The sequence below is a fragment of the Setaria viridis genome, chromosome 9 (genome assembly GCF_005286985.2).
Source record: "Setaria viridis chromosome 9, Setaria_viridis_v4.0, whole genome shotgun sequence".
In the NCBI taxonomy this organism is placed as follows: domain Eukaryota; kingdom Viridiplantae; phylum Streptophyta; class Magnoliopsida; order Poales; family Poaceae; genus Setaria; species Setaria viridis.
Genome location: NC_048271.2, coordinates 32,277,247 through 32,300,108, shown reverse-complemented (window position 1 = coordinate 32,300,108; position 22,862 = coordinate 32,277,247). Strand labels below are relative to the sequence as shown.

General features: G+C 44.8%; 1 protein-coding gene across 1 annotated transcript; it reads left to right on the top strand.

The window, feature by feature from the left end:
- The first annotated feature begins 20,989 nt into the window (after window positions 1-20,989).
- LOC140221178 (uncharacterized) lies at window positions 20,990-21,340 on the top strand. The gene has a single exon (XM_072290494.1). It carries the CDS (start codon window positions 20,990-20,992, stop codon window positions 21,338-21,340), a length of 351 nt encoding a protein of 116 aa, XP_072146595.1.
- Window positions 21,341-22,862: the final 1,522 nt, after the last annotated feature.

Sequence of the window (22,862 nt, the reverse complement as noted above, 5' to 3'; positions counted from 1 at the left end):
GAGGGTGCGCCTATTCTCATCATCCCTATCCGGATCAGCCTTCTAGTGGTTCACTACACTACCACCCAACTCCATTATTACCTGGGCCGATTTGGAAAAGCAATTCCATAAGTACTTCTATGTGGGGGTCCACGAGATGAAACTTTCAGACCTAACCAGCCTCAAGTAGAGAAGCGACGAGTCAGTGGCCAGCTACATACAAAGGTTCAGGAAAGTTAGGAACAAGTGCTACACCCTAGTCTTGACTGATGCCCGCTGGCCGATATCACTTTCCAAGTACTCCTGCCACACATCAAAGAGAAGTACGCCTCCCGGGAGTTCGAAAGCTTGAGCCAAATCGTTCACCGGCTGTCCGGCTAGGAAATATGCCCCTTCGACCAACGAAGGAGCTTTCAGAAAAAGGTGGCATATGTGCAAGGGTCTGAATCAGAAGAAGAGGCAGAAGTCGGCCTGGCAGAGTGGGTAAAAGGGAAAAAGCCAATATCATACCCGTTCGGCAAAAAGAAACCGGAGACATTTGGCTTCGACACGACCAAGCCCGACAAAATCTTTGACTTGCTGCTTCAGGAGGGACAGATCAAACTCTTACCTTAGCATACGATTTCGTCGGTCGAGCAGCTCAAAAAGATGAAATATTGCATTTGGCACAATGCCACATCTCATGACACCAATGAGTGCAAGATCTTACGTCAACAAATATAGTCAGCCATTGAGCAAGGAAGACTCAAGTTCGAAGTCCCGGTGAAGCCAACAAAGCTGATGAAGATCGATTAGCACCCCTTCCCTGCTAACATGGTTGATGTGGGCAAATATGCGCTCCAAACCAAGGTGCTGACATTAGAATTGGCTAGAAGGAGCGGCGTCGTGGACCCCAGAAATCAGGTCTCGACTGAGGATGTCAAAAGAAAAGGACAGATGGAAACCGAAGGTGAAGGATCAGAAAGACCACGTCGACCAGTCACCTCCCAAGACTTACTCAGCAAGTACCAGCGGCAGCAGGATTCAAGACGTCGCGCGGAGATGATACGCCGACACGAGGATCACTGGAGGTGCCTGTTTTTCATTCATCGTTGGGAAAGTAACCTTAGATTACCATTGGCCGATAACTGCCCTGAGTGCAATGGCTAGTATCGCAGCAGCCGTCCGTTCAAGAGATCATGCTCTAGGGATCGAGGACTAGAGCCGATCAGCAGAAATAGGCACGAGCAAGGAGATTGGTGCGTTTCAGTGCGTGATCGGCTGGGGGGTAGAGTTGACCAGCGTAATCGGCTGGGGGGCAGGATCAGCGCACATGATCGGCTGGGAGATATGTCTGATGCTAGAGTCTCAGATGAGAACCTCCTGGGGCGAGAGTCAGACTGGGATCATGCAAAACCACCTAACAAACCAGTAAACCCCAGATGGTGCCCAAACGGCTTGACTAAGTCCCAGAAATGGAGAATCCAACGTTTACGCCAATGGGAGCAACAAGAAGAAGAACAAAGGCAAGCGGTGGATAAGAAAGGGGACATGTCTCGAGTTTGGCACCCCAGAAGAAAAACCGACATAGGAGACAACGATCACGATTCGGCAGCTGACGTCAGCATGGTGTTCATCTTGCCGATGGAGTTCATGGCTCCCTCCGACTGAGTCAACGCGGTGGAGATAGAGGAACAGATGGCACAGTTGGCTTTGGAGCCAATGACCGCCACTTTTGAGAAACCCGAAGATGAAAAATGCCAGCATCTCAAGGCCCTATTCCTTAAAGGACACATCAACGGACGACCAGTCGCTAAGATTCTAGTGGATGGAGGCGCTATTGTGAACATCATGCCGTATGCCATGTTTTGCAAGCTAGGCAAAGGAGAAGAAGATTTAACCAAGACGGACATGATGCTCAAGCATTTCGAAGGCAACATATCTCCGACCCTGGGGGCACTCTGCGTCGACCTAACCATTGGAAGTAAGACCCTACCCACCACTTTCTTTGTTATTAATGGCAAAGGGTCCTACAATATGTTGCTCGGGTAGGATTGGATCCATGCGAACTGCTGCATCCTATCTACAATGCACCAATGCCTCGTCCAGCGGGTCGGCGATACCATCAAAGTAGTCACCGCCGATTCCTCCTACAGCGTTGCCACGGCCAACGTGCAACAGTGGAGTTGCGAACACGTCAGATGCATATCTGGCAGAACTTGGGACACTGATTTCCTGAAGGTGTTTGATTTCGGTCTACAACCAATCCAAGCAGTCGGCTCTAAAGAATCAAATTAAATGGATCAGTTTGTCCGAGAAGATGGGAAGCTTAGGCATGGGTTTATGTCGGCCGATTCATTGGAGATGGTGGACCTCTGAGACGGCGGCAAGCCAAGGCCGACATATATTAGTGCCAAATTAGACCCCGAGTACAAGTGTGAATTAACGAGTTTGTTAAAAGAATTTAAAGATTATTTTGCTTGGGAGTACCATGAGATGCCTGGTCTAGACCGGTCCATTGTTGAATACCGGTTACCTATAAAACCAATGTATCAGCCATATCAGCAGCCTGCACGACGGTGTAACCCTAAAATTCTACCTGATATAAAGGATGAGATTACAAGATTGATTGAAGCAGGGTTTATTCGGCAGTGTCGCTATGCCGAGTGGATTTCCAATATTGTGCCTGTATACAAGAAAAATGGAAAGTTATGCATGTGCATTGACTTCAGAAATCTTAATCAAGCTACTCCGATGGATGGATATCCGATGCCAACAGCTGATGTTTTAATAGACGCGTCCGTGGGACACAAAGTCATCATCTTTATGGATGGTAATGCTGGATATAATCAAATATTAATGGCCAAAGAAGATATTTCAAAAATGGCCTTCGGATGTCCAGGCCATCTTGGCTTATTTGAGTGGGTGGTGATGACTTTCAGTTTGAAAAATGCTGGAGCTACATATCAACGGGCCATGAACTATATATTACATAAGCTTATTGGTGTCCTAGTGGAGATCTACATTGATGATGTCGTGGTCAAGTCAAAGGGGTTGAAAATGAATCCTAACAAATGTGCCTTCGACGTTTCGGCTGGCCAATTTCTAGGTTTCATGGTCCACGAGCGTGGGATCGAGATCGATCAGAAGATAATAGCCGCCATCAACAAAGTTGTGGCCCCACAAGACAAGACCGAGCTACAGTCCTTAATCGGCAAGGTCAACTTCATCTGGCGGTTCATATCTAACTTGTCTAGGCGTATTCAAGCTTTCACCCCTTTGTTGAAATTGAAGCCCGACCAAGAATTTGTTTGGGGTGAAGAACAGCAGAAAGCGTTGGACAACATCAAACAAGACGTGGTCTCACCCACGGTATTGGTTCCCCCGCAGGCTGATAAGCCATTCAGACTGTACCTATCGACCGATGAACGGGCTATTGGATCGGCGCTGGTCTAGGAGTTTGAGGGAAAAGAAAGAGTAATCTATTACATCAGCAGAAGACTTCTAGACGCCAAAATCATATATCCTCCGGTGGAGCGGCTGTGCCTTTGTTTATATTTTTCTTGTACCAAACTCGAGCACTACCTGTTATCGGCAGAGTGTGTAGTTGTGTGCAAGGATGATGTGGTCAAGTATATGTTATCACTACCTAAGGTACGAATCAGCCAAAGCCATCAAGGGTCAAGTGATGGCCGATTTCGTGGCTCAGCACTGTGGACCAGAGGTTTCCATTGTCGAGCCAGCTCCGTGGACACTATACTTCGATGGGTCTTCGTGTGGGGCCGGATCAGGAATCGGCATCATCCTCATATTGCCTCGGGGGGCAAGTTATGATTTCTCTCTACCAATTGAATCGTCCGCTACTAATAATCAAGCGGAATACCGAGCTGTTCTAAAAGGGATTCAATTATTGAGGAAGGTCAAAGCCGGTGTGGTAGAAATTTTTGGGGATTCCATGCTCATTGTGGATCAATTAACTGGGAAGTCTGAATGCAAGGATGATATCTTGAGGATCTACTACGAAGATTGCTTCCAGTTACTAAAGGAGTTCAAGTCTGCAATTATTGAGCATATTCCTTGGGGTTACAACGAAGAAGCTAATAGGGTTGCCCAACATGCTTCTAGGTATCGGCCGATTCAAGGAACCATGACGCTGGAGCTTGCGGCCGATGATTGGAGGAAGAAGATCGCCGATTACTTAAAAGATCCGTCCAAGAAAGTGACCGGCATATATGTTTTCAGGCTACAAAATATGTACTACTTGAAGATGACTTGTTTTATAGGACAATTGATGGAGTGCTACTCAAATGCCTTGGGTTAGAAGAAGCAAAGATTCTGATGTGAGAAATTCACGAAGGCGTATGCGGGGCCCATCAATCGGCCTACAAGATGAAGTGGATGATTCGAAACAATGGTTATTATTGGCCGACGATTCTTGAGGATTGCTTTAAATATTATAAAGGATGTCAGGATTGTCAGAGATTCGGCAACATGCAACGAGCACCAGCTTCGGCTATGAACCCAATAATTAAGCCGTGGCCTTTTAGAGGTTGGGGAATTGATCTCATCGGACAGATTTATCCTCCATCAAGCAAGGGGCACAAGTTTATATTGGTGGTTACTGATTAATTCACCAAATGGGTGGAAGCAATCCCTCTAAAAACTGTGATATCGGCCGTTATGATTGAATTCGTAAAGGAGCACATCATCTACCGGTTTGGTATTCCTCAGACCATTACAACTGATCAGGGAATAATGTTTACTTTAGGAGAGTTTGAGGAGTTCACTGCTAATATGGGAATTAAGTTGTTAAATTCTTCTCCATATTATGCTCAAGCTAATGGTCAGGCTGAATCGTCCAACAAAGGGATAATCAAGTTGATCAAAAGGAAGATAGAGGAGTAGCCAAGGAGATGGCACACGACTTTGAGAGAATCTTTGTGGGCCTACAAGATGGCCTGCCATGGCGCTACCAAAATATCTCCTTATCAATTAGTGTACGGACATGAGGCGGTGCTACCTTGGAAATTGAGAACTGGGTCTAGATGCATGTCACTTCAAGATTAGTTGACAGTCGATGATTATTCTCTTCTCATGAAAGGGGAGCTGGACGATTTAGTGGGTCAGCGATTGAGGGCCTTGAATAGTATTGAGGAGAATAAGAAAAGAGTCGTCAGGTGGTATGACAAGAAGGTCAAGGTCAAGCAGTTCTCCCAACGGGATTTGGTACAGAAATTAGTCTTGCCGATAGGGTCTAAGGATCCTAAATACAGCAAATGGTCGCCTACTTGGGAAGGGTCGTATAGGATCAGTCAGTGCGCACTAGGAAACGCGTACATATTGGAGACTATTGAAGGAGAAGAATTTACATGGGCTTTCAATGGAAGATATTTAAAGAGATACCATCCTAGCATATGGGTAGACGCCTGGCGTAACGAGCCCTTGCGGCCGATTCCTATTGACTCGTGTTGGCATAGCCGATGCAAGGGGACATCGCCTTGAGGATGAAAAAGCAAGAAAAATCTCTGCTCAAACAGGCCGATTATTATTCGGTGCATTGTTTGGATACATGGCCAACATGGTACAAGTCGCCCTTAGAATAAAAGTACCAACATACTATAATGAGGTTAATGGCATTTGAACTGGGCTTTGCTTGCATCAATTCCTCTTTGAATCCAGCCTAGTTGGATCAGGAGACGGGTGCTCTTCTCCTCCACGTCCGCCATGGCATCTTTGAGAGTGACCTGGTGAGGTAGGTGGTGGTTCCTCTCAATTGGCGGCTGAGGTGGTTTCCTGGAGCTGTTGGCTTCGATGTGATCCACAATCTTCTTGATGTGGGTTGGAAGATGGTCTTGAAGTTCCTCACGGTAGGGTTCGATCAGGTCTCTATCCACCTGCGTTAGTGGTTCCTCGGAGTGCATAATCTCGATAGCCTGCTCAAGATCAGGGCTGAGCCGGGTTAGCTGGAAAAATAGTGGGCAATCAGTCGTCAGAAAGAATTGGTCAAGGAGTGCAAGGGTGACTTCGTACCTGATTGACAGAGGAAGAGGAACACATCTCGACGCCTGGTTAGGGATCTGAAAATGGTCAAGGAGGGGGTAGAAGGATGGATGAGATGTGAGTGCCTCTAGGAGAGACGCGGAGATCCCATATTTGTAGGAGGAAAAGATGAGGGGCAACAGTTAGTAAAGGCATCCATTCAAAGCAAATGACCATTGGGTTAAAAAGCTACAAAGGGGAAACGTTCAAGTTCGTATTCGCACAGCAACGGCAAAAGAGCATTAAATGTTCGTACAAAAGCATTCAAAGGACAATTCAATGTTTGATACATTCACCCAAGGAGAGTATTAATGGCTGCAATCGCCTGCTGGCGGATCTAGCTGCTGAGTCTAGTACCCGTTGGTCATCTCCTGCCAATCCAAGACCTCTGACATGTTGCGATGAAGTCAAATGGCCTCGTGGGCAAGAGTTTGCCACTCCTGCTTCAAATCAGCGATGACGGCTGGAAGATCATGGAGCTTCTTCTCTTCAGCGGCGATGGCCTTCACGACCTGCTCCATCTCCTTGGCGAGCTCTGCCCTATGCCGTTTGAGATGGTCTATGGTGCCAACGATGGCCGGGCAAGAATTCTCAAGTGCGCCGATTCGATGATGTACCTCTTGAGCTTAGTGCTTGTAGGATTCTTCCTCTTCGCGCGCCTTTGCCAGCTTGGCACGATCGGCCATATGCCGCAGGGCTTTGAACACCGGGATCTGCATTGATTCGATATATGCCGTGGATGCAAGAGCTTCTTCTGCGTCCTCTGGGACTTGGCGTTTTATTTCGTTGAAGATCTACTGAATTGGCGAGGCATCTTCTACCAATCAGCTGATGTCATCCTGAAGGAGGGTTCGGATGCTCTAGAGCTTGGCGCATATTTCTTCGGGAATTAAACCCAGAGCCACCTGACGAGAGCCAACCTCGTCATCATCAGAGACAGCAACCGCGAATGAAAAGTGGCTGTTGTTGGGCGTGTCTTGCTCCTGAGAAAGTAAAAAGGAAGATATGGATTAGCCAACAGTAGTAGGAAATCGGCTGGTTTAAATACTAAAGGTCTTTACCTCTTTAAAGCGGATATCTTCTGCCTGTGTTGGTGGGAATGTTATCCTTGGCTCGAGAATCGACGCGGCCGGCTCGTCACAGGAAGAGGATTCAATGATGATTGGTGCGGTGCTTGGACCAGCCTCCTAAAGTATGATAGGACAAGTCTCTATGAGTACGAGGGGGTAAATGGATCTGGAAATGGGTGTCAGTTGTCTTACCTCTACAAATTGCACGGCCGGTGGCTGTTGGAAAGGTATGATTGATGTACCCAGAGTGGTCTACGCCAAGGAGTCAGTCAGTTTTAATTGAAGATTGAAAAAAATAAATAAAAGGTATATTCCTAACCACGATTTGAAGGACCGCTGGTGACTCGGTCTCTGCTTGAGGTGCAGCCGTTCGAAGAGAAGTTTGCTTCGGAAGGATTTGCGCAACCTGATAAGGAGTCAAGTTAAAGTGACGATAGTATACTTAGAAGGATTGCAACATGTAAGATTAACTGGACAGCTTCTACTAATAAGGATGCAGCTGCCAATCCAGCTTCTAAGGCTGTTGGGCGTCAACCTCCTGAATGACTGGAAGAGTCGGCGCAGTTGAGGGCTCGGCTGGTAGCGTCACCGATTGAGCGGCCAATTCCGTGCGGGTGCGCACCCGACGGCTTGTTTTCTTCGAATAAGATATTTTCAGCTTTTGCTTCAATCGGCCAGTGACTATGTCTTCCATTGACGGAGCGTGAAAGCTGATGATTGGAAATGAAGTATACGGGTGGTGACTTTCTATCGGCCTACCGCTTCGGCTGCGCGTTGGAGGACACTGGCTTTCGAACTGCACAAAGAAGGGAGGTCAACGATGACCCTAAGGAAAAACAGTGAGAAATCGGCTGAGAAAGGGTATTACCTCGGCATTTGGATCAATATTAGCGGGATCCAGCTCGTTGCAATATGATGCAGGAGATGCACAGAAAAGGTGTTGTTTCCATTCGCCCCACCATAACTTGAATTGCTGAACGGAGAAGGGTGCTACTAGCCAATTGGTCAAGTCGATGGTGCTGGAATCTGGCATCAAGTTGCACAGCCGATTGTATTCAAATCCTCTTGAAAGCCATTCTTGAAACTTCACATGGCCGACAAAGTAAATTTTAATCGGCGTCTGCCCCAGGCCAAATTGCCGAGCTGCCACAGATGGGTTGTAAAACTCATAAGTTGGGGAGTCCTTTCCCGAGAAGAAGTTTGCTGGCAGAATCCCGGGCTTGATCAAAATGTCCATGAGCTCGTTCTCAAAAGAGATGCTGGTTGAGTCAAAGCAGTCAGGATTTTCAAAGAGTGGTTCATCTCTCTGATATGGATACCAGCTTGTGGTTTCTTCACTAAAGCCGATGTAGAAACATCTGCAGTACTCGGCTGTCTTTGTCGGGGTGAATCTGCTGCCAGGAAAAGCTAACACTGCCTGACCAAAGGAGGTGCAACGCCATCTTGATGTTGGGTCATCCTCCGATTCATTATTGGGGAACATCTTGGTCTCGACTCGTTCCCTAGAGACCTTGCTCATGTATAAGTTAAGCCAGAGGGTGATAAACCACTAGGGACCACTAGGGTTCCCAGTCGGCTCTCCGGATGATAGCTTGACAGTGATCTGGTGCATCATATAATAAGCCAATCCGAGCAGGTGTTTTCCCAAAGGGACAGTAGAACCTCTTGCTAAGGCCTCGGCCAAAGCCTCTGTGCTGGAAGAAGGGCCAACTACTCTGCCGCAGAAGAAGTGTTTCTCTAGCCACATCATCAGAAAAGTTGTGTACTCTCTATCGCCGATAGGTCCGATCTCCCTATTTTTCTCAATATAGCCCTTCCACCTGCTGATTCCTTTTATTTCTAGATGATGAGTGGGCTTGATCAGGAAATCGAAGGGTGAATCACGAGAGGAGACGTTAAGGCCGGTCAGCATCAGGACATCTGCCAAAGTGGGGTCATGGGCCCGTGGCCAAAGAGGAACGCATTGAGGGTGTCAGACCAGAAATAGATGCCACGATGACCAAGGAATCATTCCTCTCAAGTTGAGATAGGGACAAGTTTATGCAGTGGCTGATTTTCATTTCGTCCCAAAGAACTCTCTTGGAGTTGGACATTCTCTGAAACCATTCCCTCCAGTTAGGGGTTTCATTCGGCCAGGATCTAAATGCGCCCGTCCAATGATTCAGATCCATAGGCGATTGATTGAAGGGAATCCTGTGGGTTTCCAAGTTGATCAATTCAGTGGGATCTGGATTCCCCATGGGGCCAAGACCGATGAGTCCAGGTGCGTCAGAAATAGGGATGGTGATCCTCTGCCTAAGCTCCTAACAAGGATATAAAAGGAAAGCTAAGAACGGATCTAAAAAAATGTGTGAAACGGTAAAAAGTGAAGAGGGAAAAATTTTGGGGTATTTACATCTGGGATGAGGGCCATAGCCGCCGATGGGATTGCCATTGGAATGAACAAGAGTGAGAAGATCAGAAGATGAAGGAGGAATCGCTGGAGGGATGCAACTGGAAGCTGAAAGGGCGCTGGAATGCGACGGGAGGTGATTCGCCGGAAAGGGAAGGCTTCTGAGTTTGTGGAGAAGAAGCGGCGGAGGATGCGAGTATTTAAGGACAGTTCGAGAAAAGGGTAAAGGCGGTATTTTTACCGCACTGTCTACATGAATTTCGGGGATAGTGGTTGCCTGCAAGCGCTTCGTTCAAAAACTCACAATCATCAGAGAGAAGACTGTGGAGCGAAAAGGAGCTTTCGCCGCACTTACTGTTCGGGGGAGGAGTTAGAGTTGAAAAAGTTTCGGAGCAAAAGTTCTGTTTTACTCCGAAACTGGGGGGCATGTGTTGACGCTGGATTTTGACACGTGTTTGGAATCAGCGTCAAAGGAGAAGAAAGGCGGCTCGTGTGGCGGCTAGAATCTATAGTTGGGAATCGACCGATTAAAGCTACAGTGTTTCGACCGACTGGCAGAGGGAGTTGATAGAGGCCAATTGGGAGTCAGGATGGCTTGGCCGGTATGGGCCTGAGGTGGGCCAAGATGAAGATTAGCTGAAAAAAGGAGATTTGCCCGTGGGGAGATAGTAACCAACTCCGATACGAGTTGTGTTTGTAAATATTTGTTATCATTTAAAATTAGAGATAGATCCTAGTCGGTTAAGAAATTGGTTGTAACAGGGTATAAATAGCTGCCTCGTGAGGCTTGTAAACAACACATCAATCAATACAACAAATCTAATTTTTCTTCATACTTTACTTTCGAGTCGGCGATTTTTCCAGAATCTTTTCTTTTTCATGAGTTCGTACGAGTTGACGGGGCTGCATCGACACGATCTCCGGCCGATTGGTAAGTTCCACTTATTGAGTAATATCTAAGCTTTAACTTCAGGCGCATCGCTGTTGCTTCGTTTAGATTTATTCAGCAGTTATCGATATTAACTAGAATTATAAGTTTTACCTGTTATTTTAGTTTTATCATCAGTTATCCAGCTTGAGACACGAACTGTCGGCTTTTTGTTATTATTTTTGTTTATCATCACAATAGCCAATTAGATATGTTCCAAGTGTTTCCTTTGTTGTGTTGTCTAGGTTACTCTAGTAGTTTTCCTCACAATTGTTACACGGATATCGGTTGTTCATAGCTGGTCATCTCTTCAGTAAATCGGCCGATTCACTGATACGCTTTTCAAGACAGATCGGAACTTTAGCTGATCGAAGCCCCTAGAATTTAATACTTTTCTTTCCTTGTCAATCAACAGGTTAGATTGACTGGCACGCCGCATGAACCGCACCAAGGCAATAACCCGAACAGGAGTTAAGCAGATTCTCCCGGGACGTGTGTCCGACACTGAGGGTCATCGGCCAATTTTCAGCGCCAACAAAAACCAACACCTAAACTGATGGTCGTATGGTTTAAGCTCTGTGCTATTATATGGGAATAGGCGGATCCAAGGATCATATTTGTCAGGTCCATCTATCCACCAAAAGAAATTACATGGCATGGCAGGCATAGGATCAAACTTCCACTTGCATACATAGAAGGCTCTTCCGGCGATGTTTGGGTATCATGATTGTTTCACCTTGGCTGGCACGCCACAGCTACAATCCGGTACTTGAAGGGTAGGAGGTACGGGAGCATCCGCATCGGACTCGCCCACGTAATGCATGTACCACCTACGCCACTTGTATTCACACCCGGAAGCCATCATCTCACCTACACATCAAGTGACCAAAAATTAGCTAAACAATCCATCTACTTTACCATACGAACTATAGACATCAATTGGACATATTGCACGAATAAACTTACCAATGCCATGTACGATACACAAATGGATCAATAACTACCTAAATCTAAGCATGCAACAAGTTCTACACGTAAAAATTGCGGGCAGAGAGTCTATTGCGTATGAACTAAGTATCCAATACTATGTAACAACATTCAATTTCATAAAAAATTCGAGACAACATCCATAACCCTAGGTCATCTAAACATCCACCTATCTAGCAAATGGTATGGTAAAATAAAAAAATAGGGGAATACCTTCCCAAGCATGCAGGGATCGATTCCTCCCAATTTCCCCACTAAAAATCGCCGGATTTTGGGGGGCTTTTGGGGAGCCGGGGGGTGGTGGCGAGTTCTTGGTGGAGCTCGGGTGTTTCTAGAGGAAGGAAGATAGGAAGGAGAGAGGAGGAGGGAGCTGGTGCGTGGCAAGGCTAACGCGCCAGGCGGGCTAGTGCGGCCAGCGCTAGGCCACGTCACCGCCGCGCCAGCGTGACCCCTCTACTGCGCCAGTACATATGACGTGTCAGAGGCTTCCTACCGCGGTACGAGCAGCAGCGCGGCCAAAAGGGTCACGCCGCACAAATAAAGTTGGGGAGGGGTTTATTTTTAAAATATTTTTAAAAAAGGTTAAAAATAAAAAATTTCCTGGCTGCAATACTAAATTAAAGATAGTCCTCCAATGCAACAATATGATGAATAATATCTATAAAATATATTTTCACATATAAGATTTTTTATATTTCCAAGTATTTTTCGTAACAAATCTAATGGTACTCTTATGTTGTCAATGTGTGCGTATAATGATTCGGTAATGCTTCTGTTAGCTGACGCTCCAAGATTCCATTGGACACCACAAGTACAACAAATCATCAGGCGATCTGATGGACGAGAACGCCCAGTATCTCTTCACAGCATCCAGCCTCCTTCCGCCACAAGCACAGCTTCATCCCGGTTGCGGCTCCGTGACGTCCCTAGGTTTTTTTCCAGATACTTGGCCTTGAAGGAACCCCAATCGATGCCGCCAACTATAAATACCCAAGAAATTCAACAAGGAGGGGGATTCCAATGAGTTTAGATCTAGCCACTTCAGCCACAAGACGAAAAATAGGGATTAGGTCACATCACCTTGACGAACAATGCTAGCGGAGGGCAGGATGTGCGAGGAAGCCCTCAGGCCAATCGGCTTGAGGATCCCTAGGCCGATCGGCCCAAGGTGTTCTTGCACCCCCCCTCGCCACCATCTTCTGTGACGACGTTCTCCAGAGTCTCCTTCACCCCTTTTTGCGTTAATCTTTGTAAGGTGATGGCGTAAAGTCTATGTTCATCCCTAGGATTGTTTGGATCCTTGATATGTAACTATTACATGTACATCATGCCTATCAATGCTTCATGGTCTATGTCATTGCAATGCTTTATTTACATATGTGAGGGCTTCATATGTCCTTAGTAGAGTTTGTGGTAATTATGGTGATTAGCTTAACTCTGCAGATGCTTTGATATAGATGTCTGTGCGGAATTATTGAGTATCCCTGTGTAGTGATAGTATGAATGAGGGAAAGAGTCGATCTAGCACATAATCTGTGTGATAGCAAGTGAAGGCAGCACCAATTTGTGTACTAGATGCATATTCATGTGAACCTAGATCCTAGGGAGGGAGTGCATATCTATCTCTATTATCTATCTTGTATCAACCTTTGCTTCTTGTGTGGTATAGATTAGTTTATCTTTCTACACAACTCATATTGCTTGGTTTCATTGGTATGATTAGTATAAAGTGAGAGCCAGCATCCCACTTGTTCCATGAATTGATAAACCTTGAGGGGGAATACTCTAATGGAAAAGCTACAATTAATCCGTACGCTTCCGGTTCATGAATTGACCCGTACACTTGCAGTTCATGAATTGACCCGTGCACTTGCGGTTCACGAATTGACATGCTAACTGCCGTCAACACTGATGCCCATGGTGGAGGAGGATGGTCATTGGAAGCAGACGGTGGCACCTAAAATGTCAATGCCGGGGGGACTTCCTCGGTGACTGCAACTCTGCAATGTACTGTGCACTGGTGCAGTGGCCCTTAATGTTGGCACCATCCCTTAATAATGTAGGTTGAAGGGTGACATGATATCAGCTATATATAGGTTGTGTATGACGGTAAAAAATTGGTGGATCTAGATGGATTAGTCTCCAAACCATTCAGACAGGTTTGTTTAAAAGTCCTTAAAATGCGAATTGGACATCAACATTGCATAACTCTCGTCGAGGTGATCAAAATGCATATGTAGAACATCTTATTTGGAGTTTGGATGAAAGTGTTATGACCTCGGAAAGATCTGCACCCAAGAAAACAGGTCAGAACGGTTTGATCCGTGTCGTCCGAGTTAGAATTTGTATATTGACATGGAATTCATAATGGCACTACAAGAATACCTCCCTTGCAGGCATGCTATATTTAGAGTTAGACACGCTTTATTTCATCTCTATATCAATGTAGGCACCCTTTCATATGGATAGTGTTAGACTCTGTAGAGATGAATTTTTTAAGTGTTTCTATGAAACAAAGAGATATTGTGTAGACACATTACATGCATGTTTATACATATTAATACAATTTTGTAGACACCATAAAAACGTGTTAAGAAATGTGTAAACAATCTCATAGATACATATATAAAACATCCTAGTTTTATAGTGATGCCTTGTTGCGCAGTACTCCCTCTGTCCCATGAAGAGTGCAATTCTATTTTTTTCAGATAGACTAGTGGTAGCGTAAAAAGACTAATACCCTCATTTATTGGCCACATGTAGTAAGTTTTGGTATGCAAATCAGATCTGACAACTTAATTAGGTAGGTAGTTAGATCCAATTCCTGGGATTGTACTCTTTTATACGAATTTTTTTCAAATACTAGAATTACACTTTTCATGGGATGGAGGGAGTAAGTATTACAGAGACGATCATGTAGGTACATTTATATTACGTGCATATTTTCTTCAGCATGTGTTCATATTTTCTCCAGCATGCAATATGGTATTAGTTAGAAACCTTAGGTGATGTAAAAGTATGAAGGTTGTGATACGCTTTACATGTCTATATGGAAGGTTATTTCATATGCTTTATGATGTGTCTACATGCTATTCACGTTTGAAAGCATGTCTAAGTCTGTATCATTTTGATACTCTTTTAAAATCATGTCAAAAAGCATATATACGTTACTATAGATGATTGTCTAGATACGTTGTACAATGTGTCAGTGATTTAAAGCCGTCAACCTACCGAGGGGTATCATGAGGTAGTGGATTTGTTGGTGAGGAATCGCCGGACCTGGAACTCGAAGGTAAAAGCGAGGACACAAGATACGGATTTATATAGGGTCAAGTCGCAAGAGTAGCGTAATATCCTATGTCCTGTTTGGGTTGTTGTATATTGTGCCCTACGCTTGGGTGTTGTGTAACCTGGTTGTTGGCTATTGATGATGGTTCCGAGCTTGCTGATCTAGGTACCCCTGCCCTCCTTTATATACTCAAGGGAGGGGATTACTAGTCGGTTACAATGAGGAGTCCTATTAGGATTACAGGGTATGAGTCCTAGTAGGATTACAGAGAAATCCTAGTAGGATTCTGTCTTCTTCCTTCCTTGCAGATATTGGGGATCCTTCCCCGACAAGCCCCCGAGCACTTCATAGTCGAATGCAGCAACCTTGAGTGCTTTTTAGATCCTTGCCGAGTAGTTTTGGTGCTCTTCGAGTACTTTGTCTAGCTGAATCTTCAAAGTTCCTCAAAGCTGCCATGAGGCTATGATGTGCTCAAGTCCTTGATCGTCTTGATTTGGTAATCTTCATCTTTGGAATGTGATATGGAGGGCGGCAGAAGTTGCACTCCATATAGAGTAGGCCCCGAGCCTTAGGTTGAATCGAAGAATCAGGCTGAGGGTCAATAAAATCTTGAATCTTCTTCTTTCATCTTGAAAGAATCTTGGGTGTAGCTTATCAGCCCCTGATCCTTGGAATAATTGAATAATCAATCCGAGGGTCTTTAGTCTTCACACAACTCATCATCCGAGTAGTTTTGTGACATCCAGCGTCTGAGCTTATGCGCCAAGTGAACCATAAGAGCCACATCGAGTAGTTATTGGCGCTTAGCCCCCAAGTTTGAGAGCTAGTGGAGCCATTGTTGGTACACTGAGCGTCCATGAGAGTCGTCGTTGAAGATTGACCTATAAAAAAGAGATGCATACATTATGTAGCATATTTGGAGAATTTGGAACTAGTGAATTTTATTCGGTAATGAATGTAAATTTTGTGTGCCATGCTCTTATTTTGGTCATATTTCTTCCGAGCAGTTAGCCTGTCATGTTTAGACTCTCAGTCCCTATTTAGCCATTGCCATTGCATGTGTGAGATCTTTGTGTCTCGTGTATGCGTATCGGCACTGCTGTTTGCACGTTTGAGACCTTTGTTTCTTGTGTATGCGTGCTAGCATTTAGACGTGAAAGAAAATTTGAGGTTATCGCGAATTGAGGTGTATTCTGCTCAAGGATATTGGTGACCATTAAGAGAAGACATAAGTAGTCGGCATTGTGACAAAAGAGACCACGATTGCACTTAAAGTAGTCGTTGAGACTTGTCTGCCTTTTGGCGAGGAGAGCGCGTGTCATGTGTATAGGATTTGTGCCTTCTTAGGGTGCAGTCGTTGTGAGCCTCCAGTATTCAATGCATCAAATCTGTGGCTATTGCCTCCAAAATTCAATGTACCAAACCCGTAGCAGTGCCTCCAAAACTCAGTGCACCAAACCCTTGGCCGTAACCTCCATAATTCGGTGTACCAATAAGCCCGTGGCTGTTGGTCAACATGCCCAAGGAATAGTTAGCGTAGTGTAGCTCCGAAGCTAATTACCATCGAGAGGTGTACACAAATAGGTAGTCGGCGTATTGTCCTCCATGCGGAAAACAAGCCGAAAAATAAAAATAAAAAAGTGACTTATCTTGATTCATGGACAATTGTCGACAAAGCCGTGTTGATTGTTGATGTAGCCAACTAGTCAGAGTCGATGCCGAGTAGTTGTCGACGGTGTGAAGTCTACCCCGACAAATTTTCTAGTCGAGACGAGTAGTTGAAGTAGTGGTCCTCGACTAGTTTCCTAGTCGAGACGAGTAGTCGACTATCCTTGACTAGTTTTGCAGTCGAGAACGTGTAGTCGAAGTAGTCGTCGGTGACTTGATGTGGCTGGACCTCGGGGTAGCAGTGCTCGCATACATCTTCTCAATCCGCACGTGACTCGATTGGAACGCGGAGCACATCAATTTTGTTTCGACGTAGATTTATTTTGATCGAAACTCCAACTCAATGACTAGCTTCTCGTTGAGTAGATTGATCTTGATGATGAGGTCCTTCAAGCTCACCCGATGATCTCAACAATCACCCCTACCTGACGCGCCAGCTATCGGTGTTTTATACTCTGCAACCTACCGAGGGGTACCTTAGGTAGTAGATTGGTTGGTGGGGAATCGTCAGACCTGGAACTCAAAGGTAAAAGCGAGGACACAAAACACAGATTTATACAGGTTTGGGCTGCCAGAATAGTGTAATAGCCTACATCCTATTTGGGGTGCTGTATATTGTGCTCTGCGCTTGGGTGTTGTGTAGCCTGATTGTTGGCTATTGATGATGGTTCTGAGCTTGCCGATCTATGTACCCCTACCCTCCTTTATATACTCAGGGGACGAGATTACTAGTCGGTTACGAGGAGTCCTATTATGATTGTAGGGTATGTTTCCTGGTAGGATTACAGAGGAATCCTAGTTGGAGTCAGTTTTCTTCCTTCCTTGCAGGTACGGAGGATTTATCCCCAACACAATGTGTCTATAGGTTATTGACGCTTTCAAGCATGTCTAAATATGTTCCATTTTGAGATGATTTCAATAGCATGTTAAAAAATACCTTTCTAAGGCTACTAACCATATAAGCTGTCTAATATTGTGACACATTGACACGTTCTCTAAATCATGTAAAAAGACATCTTTACATGCCGATGTAGAGATGCTTTTACCATGCATTACTACTACAGCGTAGCTAAGGGGTCCGAGTAGTGTGGTTTTGACTGCTAAGTAGGCAAGACTGTCCCTACCAATAAATGTAAAGGGTCATAGTCGATTGAGGGTATCCAATCAATCGATAACCAATCTTTTACTTTACCCTTCTTTTCTCTTTGCTCTACTTTTTTCAATACCATGTGCTATTCTTCTCCTATCCATATGGCATGAGGAGGCGCCCTAGATGGCCTGCCGAGCCTAGGACTATCCAAGGTGCATGTGTACCGATGTTGTAGGGCTACCCAAGGTGCACGTGTACCAATGTTGTCCATCCTGAGCAGGCGCTCGTTGGAGCCATGTTGAGCTCTCTGGTAAGATTGGTCTAACCGGCCTACCAAACCAGTCTGACCGGTTTGTGCATAGGTGGTACAAGGAGCTCCTCTGGCACTGCTTGAATATTTGGCGCGACGTATTTTCGCATCAACAGGTTGCTTCATGCTGCTTTGTTCCTTGATTGCCGGTCAGCTGCTTCCCATGGCCGTAGCAGCGGATTGTGAGAGGTAGTTCGCAGTGGCGCACACACCATAGTCGCTGGTGGGACTCCGAACGATATTATATTAATTCATTTCTGCTTTTGCAGCCATGTTCGTAAGTGCCCCACAAGGGTATGCAGGGAGTATTGCTTTTGTCCCTGATGAACCCTTGATGCGATACTGGGCTAGAAAGTAAGTGAGAATTCCTTATGTAGCACTGCAAAAAAAAAAATAGCTCTCTATATACTAGAAAAATTTGCCATCCCTTATATTGACACTAGAATTTTTCTTTGATTTCTTTATTGACACTTCCGTTACATCCGCTAGCATCTTCCGTTGGAAGTCACTGTTGGTCATGTCAGATATTTGATTTGTGGACCAAACTACCCCTAAGAAAATGAACACGCAAGTTTGGTTGGATGACTGTGTTACTGTTACCATCGCCAGACCGCTGCCACTGCTGCCGCCGCCACATCTATCCCTGCCACCGCCGTCCTTGCCGCCGCTAGCCCCTTCACCCAGTCCTACGGCTCCTGTCCATCCCCACCTCCTTTGCTTCTTCCCTCACGTCGGCGCTCGCCTTTTGTACCTCCCATCTGATGTCGTCCTCGCGCCAAGCGTCCGTTGCTACACCATGCACATGGTCACTCTGGAGGTCCCATTCTATCTCGGGTCTGCTATGCTTGGTGCCTCTCCCTACAGGCGTGCACGATCCAGGCGACCCATGGTTGCCTTCATGGTGCTCGATGTTTTGCCCAAACAGCTTTGTTCCTTCTCTGTGGACGAAATAGTGGTACTGGACTCTGCTTTTACCTAGTGGATGAGTGCATCGCCAAAGACAGTGAGAACCCAGCTCCTCTCAGGTTTGTGTTCTCCTGTGCAGCTTCCTTTGGATCATGCAGGCGATGCACAAGATCTTTGTTTTTGAATCAAGGCCAACAAGAGAAAAGTGTTGGTGATGTGCCCAAAAGGCAATCATAACTATTCGACCCATGGGATAATTGATCCGTGATGGATTAGGGTAACTAATGGGCCTTTAGCCTCGAAGTCCATTAGTGTGCTCTATAAATATGAGGGGTGTGGCTACGGGCGCACCATCCCACCACGCCGCAACCCTAGCCGCTGCTTCCCCTCGGCCTGAGCCCGAGACCCTTGCCGCGCACGCGGTGCTAGCACACCAGCGCACGGTGTTCCTTCCCCATTCGGACTCCATGGAGGCACTGCTGCTATGCTGATCGGCTACGGCGGCGCGAGGCGGCTGCTGAGGCAAGGACGAGAAGGAGACGATCCGATTGACTAGTTCCTCTACACTGACGCGCATCTATATTAGACCAGCTGCTCCAACTCTTGTTCCGCTGCGCTGTGCGTCTAGTGGTAACGATCCATGACTCCTCTACTCGCAAGTTCCCTGGGTTAAGTGGTAGATGTAATTGTTATTGCAAGAGCAGCCTACTCGCGTATTCCTACAGTGTCATCAGAGCCATCTTGCATAGTCTTTAGTATGGATCTTGCACATATAGGTGATATGTGATGGTAGTAGATGTGATCTATTACGGTTAGGTTCATATGATGAATCTTATGTTGCACGGTTTGATTAGATCATTTGATCATAAGGGGATGGAACGGGTTCGAGTAGATTGCATCATGTGACAAAAAGATTAGTACGTGCTCCTTCTCTGTTGTTCATGTGACTTGTCCCCACCAGTTGGAATCACCATCGGGGCTAGTCGTGTGCATAGTCTGTAGATTGAGCCAACAGATCGAGGTCATGTGTTGCGGTCTTCTGATACACACTTTTCACACTGATCAATATGATTGATCTAGTGGAATTGAGACATTCTGAATGGCTCAGAAATTGGGTTGATGTGATCAATGCGATGACATTTCCATAGTGATTCGGTAGTGATATCTACTATCTGCTACAGTGATATCCTAGCATCATTTCGGTAGAAGACGTTCTACGCTTAACTTATTTTTGTAGGGTATGATGTGAATGGTATGGCCTCAATGTCATGTGATGATCTGCGTGTAATATTTGTGCAACCTGCGATGTTGCAAGTTAACACAACCGGGTTGAGGTTGTCCCATTATTGTATAATGACCTACTTGTCGACTTGTGATGCTTGATCCCTCATGTAATTCATATATCAGCTATTAGGTGTAGTAGCTTTGCATATGTTCATGGAGGCCTTATCAAGCATGGTGGTGATGGTGATCACCACAAGAAGCATGGTGATAGAGATCAAGGTGGAACCATGGTGATGGGGACCACTATGATTCCAAAGGCCATACTATTCACAATATATGCCTATGATGTTTACTTAATATTCTGTTCATGCTTTACATGTGGTGGATGTTTTTGTCATGATAGAATAGCTTCCTTTAGAAAAGTTGAGTTTTTTTATGCCTTTTACCAATAGCTGCACCTACAAATTTTGATCGTTGTGTGGTAGGTTTACCAAAGTAAAGTACCATCAGCTATCATTATGAATAGGGGCGTGGATGTCGGACATTCACAAGTGTAGTATTGGTTTACTCAACAAAACTATCAAAATGGGTTTGAGCTTTATGGCATAGAGTTGGGAGCCGAGGCATTGGATGCCGTCCAACAGACAAGAGTCATATAGGGATATGATTAACAAACTATTGTTCACCTATGTCACTGAATTTTCTAGCAGTGAAGCTAAAGCTCACTAGGATTTTAGTGAATATGGATCTTAGACCACTATATGTCGTTAGAGGGAAGACGATGTTGATATAGTGGAAGTGGCTTTTATTAATATGGTTAATAGAAGATTGGTACATAACCTAGTGCTAAAACTTTGCATTTTTTATCCTATGTTTTAGATCATGTCTGCTAGTAACAACTCCGGTTTCAATTTGCGATCTGTGCTTAACAAGGAAAAGCTTAATGGAGCTAACTTTATTGATTGGTACCGCAACCTGAGAATTGTTCTCAGGCAAGAGAAAACTGAGTATGTTCTTGAGCAACCATACCCAGATGATCCCCCTGCTCATGCTAATGTTGCAGCCTGTAGAGCTTATTAGAAGCATTGTGATGATACACTCAACGTCAGCTGTCTCATGCTTGCCACCATGTCCCCTGATCTGCAGAAGCAGTATGAGCATGTGGATGCTCACACTCTTATTGAGGGGCTACGTGGAATGTTTGAGAACCAAGCTAAGGCTGAGAGGTACAACATCTCAAAATTCTTGTTTGCATGCAAGCTGACAGAGGGCAGCCCAGTTAGTCCCCATGTGATCAAGATGATTGGTTACATTGAGACTTTGGACAAACTTGGTTCTGAACTCGAGGATGACCAGGCTATAGACGTCATTCTCCAGTTGCTCCCAGCGAGCTATGCACTGTTCATTCTAAACTATCAGATGAATGGCATGGAGAAAATATTGGTTGAGTTGCATGGCATGCTGAAGACAACTGAGTAAAGCATTAAGAAAAACCGCACTCATGAGATGGTGGTTCAAAAGAAGAACAAAAAGAGGAAGTCTTGGATGCCTCCCAAAGGCAAAGGCAAGGGAAAGGTCCTTCCCAATGAGCCCCCAAGCTCTAAGCCTAAGCCAAAGGGCAAATCTGGCCCTTTTCCTGATGACGAATGCTTCCACTTTCATTTCAAGGGACATTGGTCTAGGAAATACAAGAAGTATTTGGAGGATAAGAAGAAGAATGGAAGTGAGATGAAGAATGGAAGTGAGACTTCCACTTCACGTATAAATGTTATAGAAATTAATATTGCTACATCTTCTAGTGAATCTTTAGTATTTGATTCTAGATCAATGATTTACACTTGCCAATTGTTGCAGGGACTAAGTAAGACTAGAAGGTTAACAAGAGGCGAGTTGGACATTCGTGTCAGCAATGGAGCCAAGGTTGCGGTCATAGAGGTCAGCACTTACTACTTGTCAATACCCTCAGGATTAGTTTTGGAATTGAATAATGGTTATTGCATTCGTTCTTTGAGTAAGAACATTATCTCTTCTTCATGTTTGGAAGAAATTGATGATTTATTATAATAATATTTTCTATGCTCATTGTCCATTGGTGAATGGATTATATGTTCTTGATCTTGAGGATAAATCTGTCTATAAAATTAATGAAAATGAGCTCGACCGAATGATTTGAATCCTACTTTTATTTTGCATTGTCTCTTAGGTTATATAAATGAGAAGTGCATTGAAAACTCCTTAAAGATGGTTTGTTGCGCTCATTTGATTTTGAATCACTTGACATGTGTGAGTCTTGTTTGCTTGGAAAGATGACTAAACCTCCTTTCACTGGTCAAAGTGAAAGGGCAAGTGACTTGTTGGGACTTGTACATACTAATGTATGTGGACCAATGAGTTCTGTAGCCAGAGGTGGTTTTCGTACTTCATTACTTTCACTGATGACTTTAGTAGATATAGGTATACCTACCTAATGAGGCACAAGTCTAAATTGTTTGAAAAGTTCAAAGAATTTCACAATGAAGTACAGAATCAAATAGGCAAAACAATTAAATTTCAGCGATCTGATTGATGAGGTGAATATTTGAGCCATGAATTCGGTGATCATCTAAAACAATGTGGAATTATTCCACAATTGACTCCACTTGGAATGCCTCAGTGGAATGGGGTCTCCGAGTGGAGGAATTGAACCTTGTTAGACATGGTTAGGTCGATGATGAGCCCGACTGATCTTCCACTATCTTTTTGGGGTTATACTCTAGAAACTGCTACGTTTACACTGAAAGGATTCCAATTAAGTCTGTTGAGAAGACACCATATGAGATGTGGACCAGGAAGCATCCTGGATTGTCTTTCCTCAAAGTTTGGGGATGTGAGGCTTATGTCAAACATTTTATGTTAAACAAACTCACTCCAAAATCAGACAAATGCTTCTTTGTGCGGTATCCTAGGAAAACTAAAGGACATTATTTTTATAATAGAGTGGAAGATAATGTGTTTTCTTGCA

Excerpts from the sequence above, each read along its gene's own strand:
- LOC140221178 (XM_072290494.1), top strand. The coding sequence starts at position 20,990 with ATGTCCCCTGATCTGCAGAAGCAGTATGAGCATGTGGATGCTCACACT.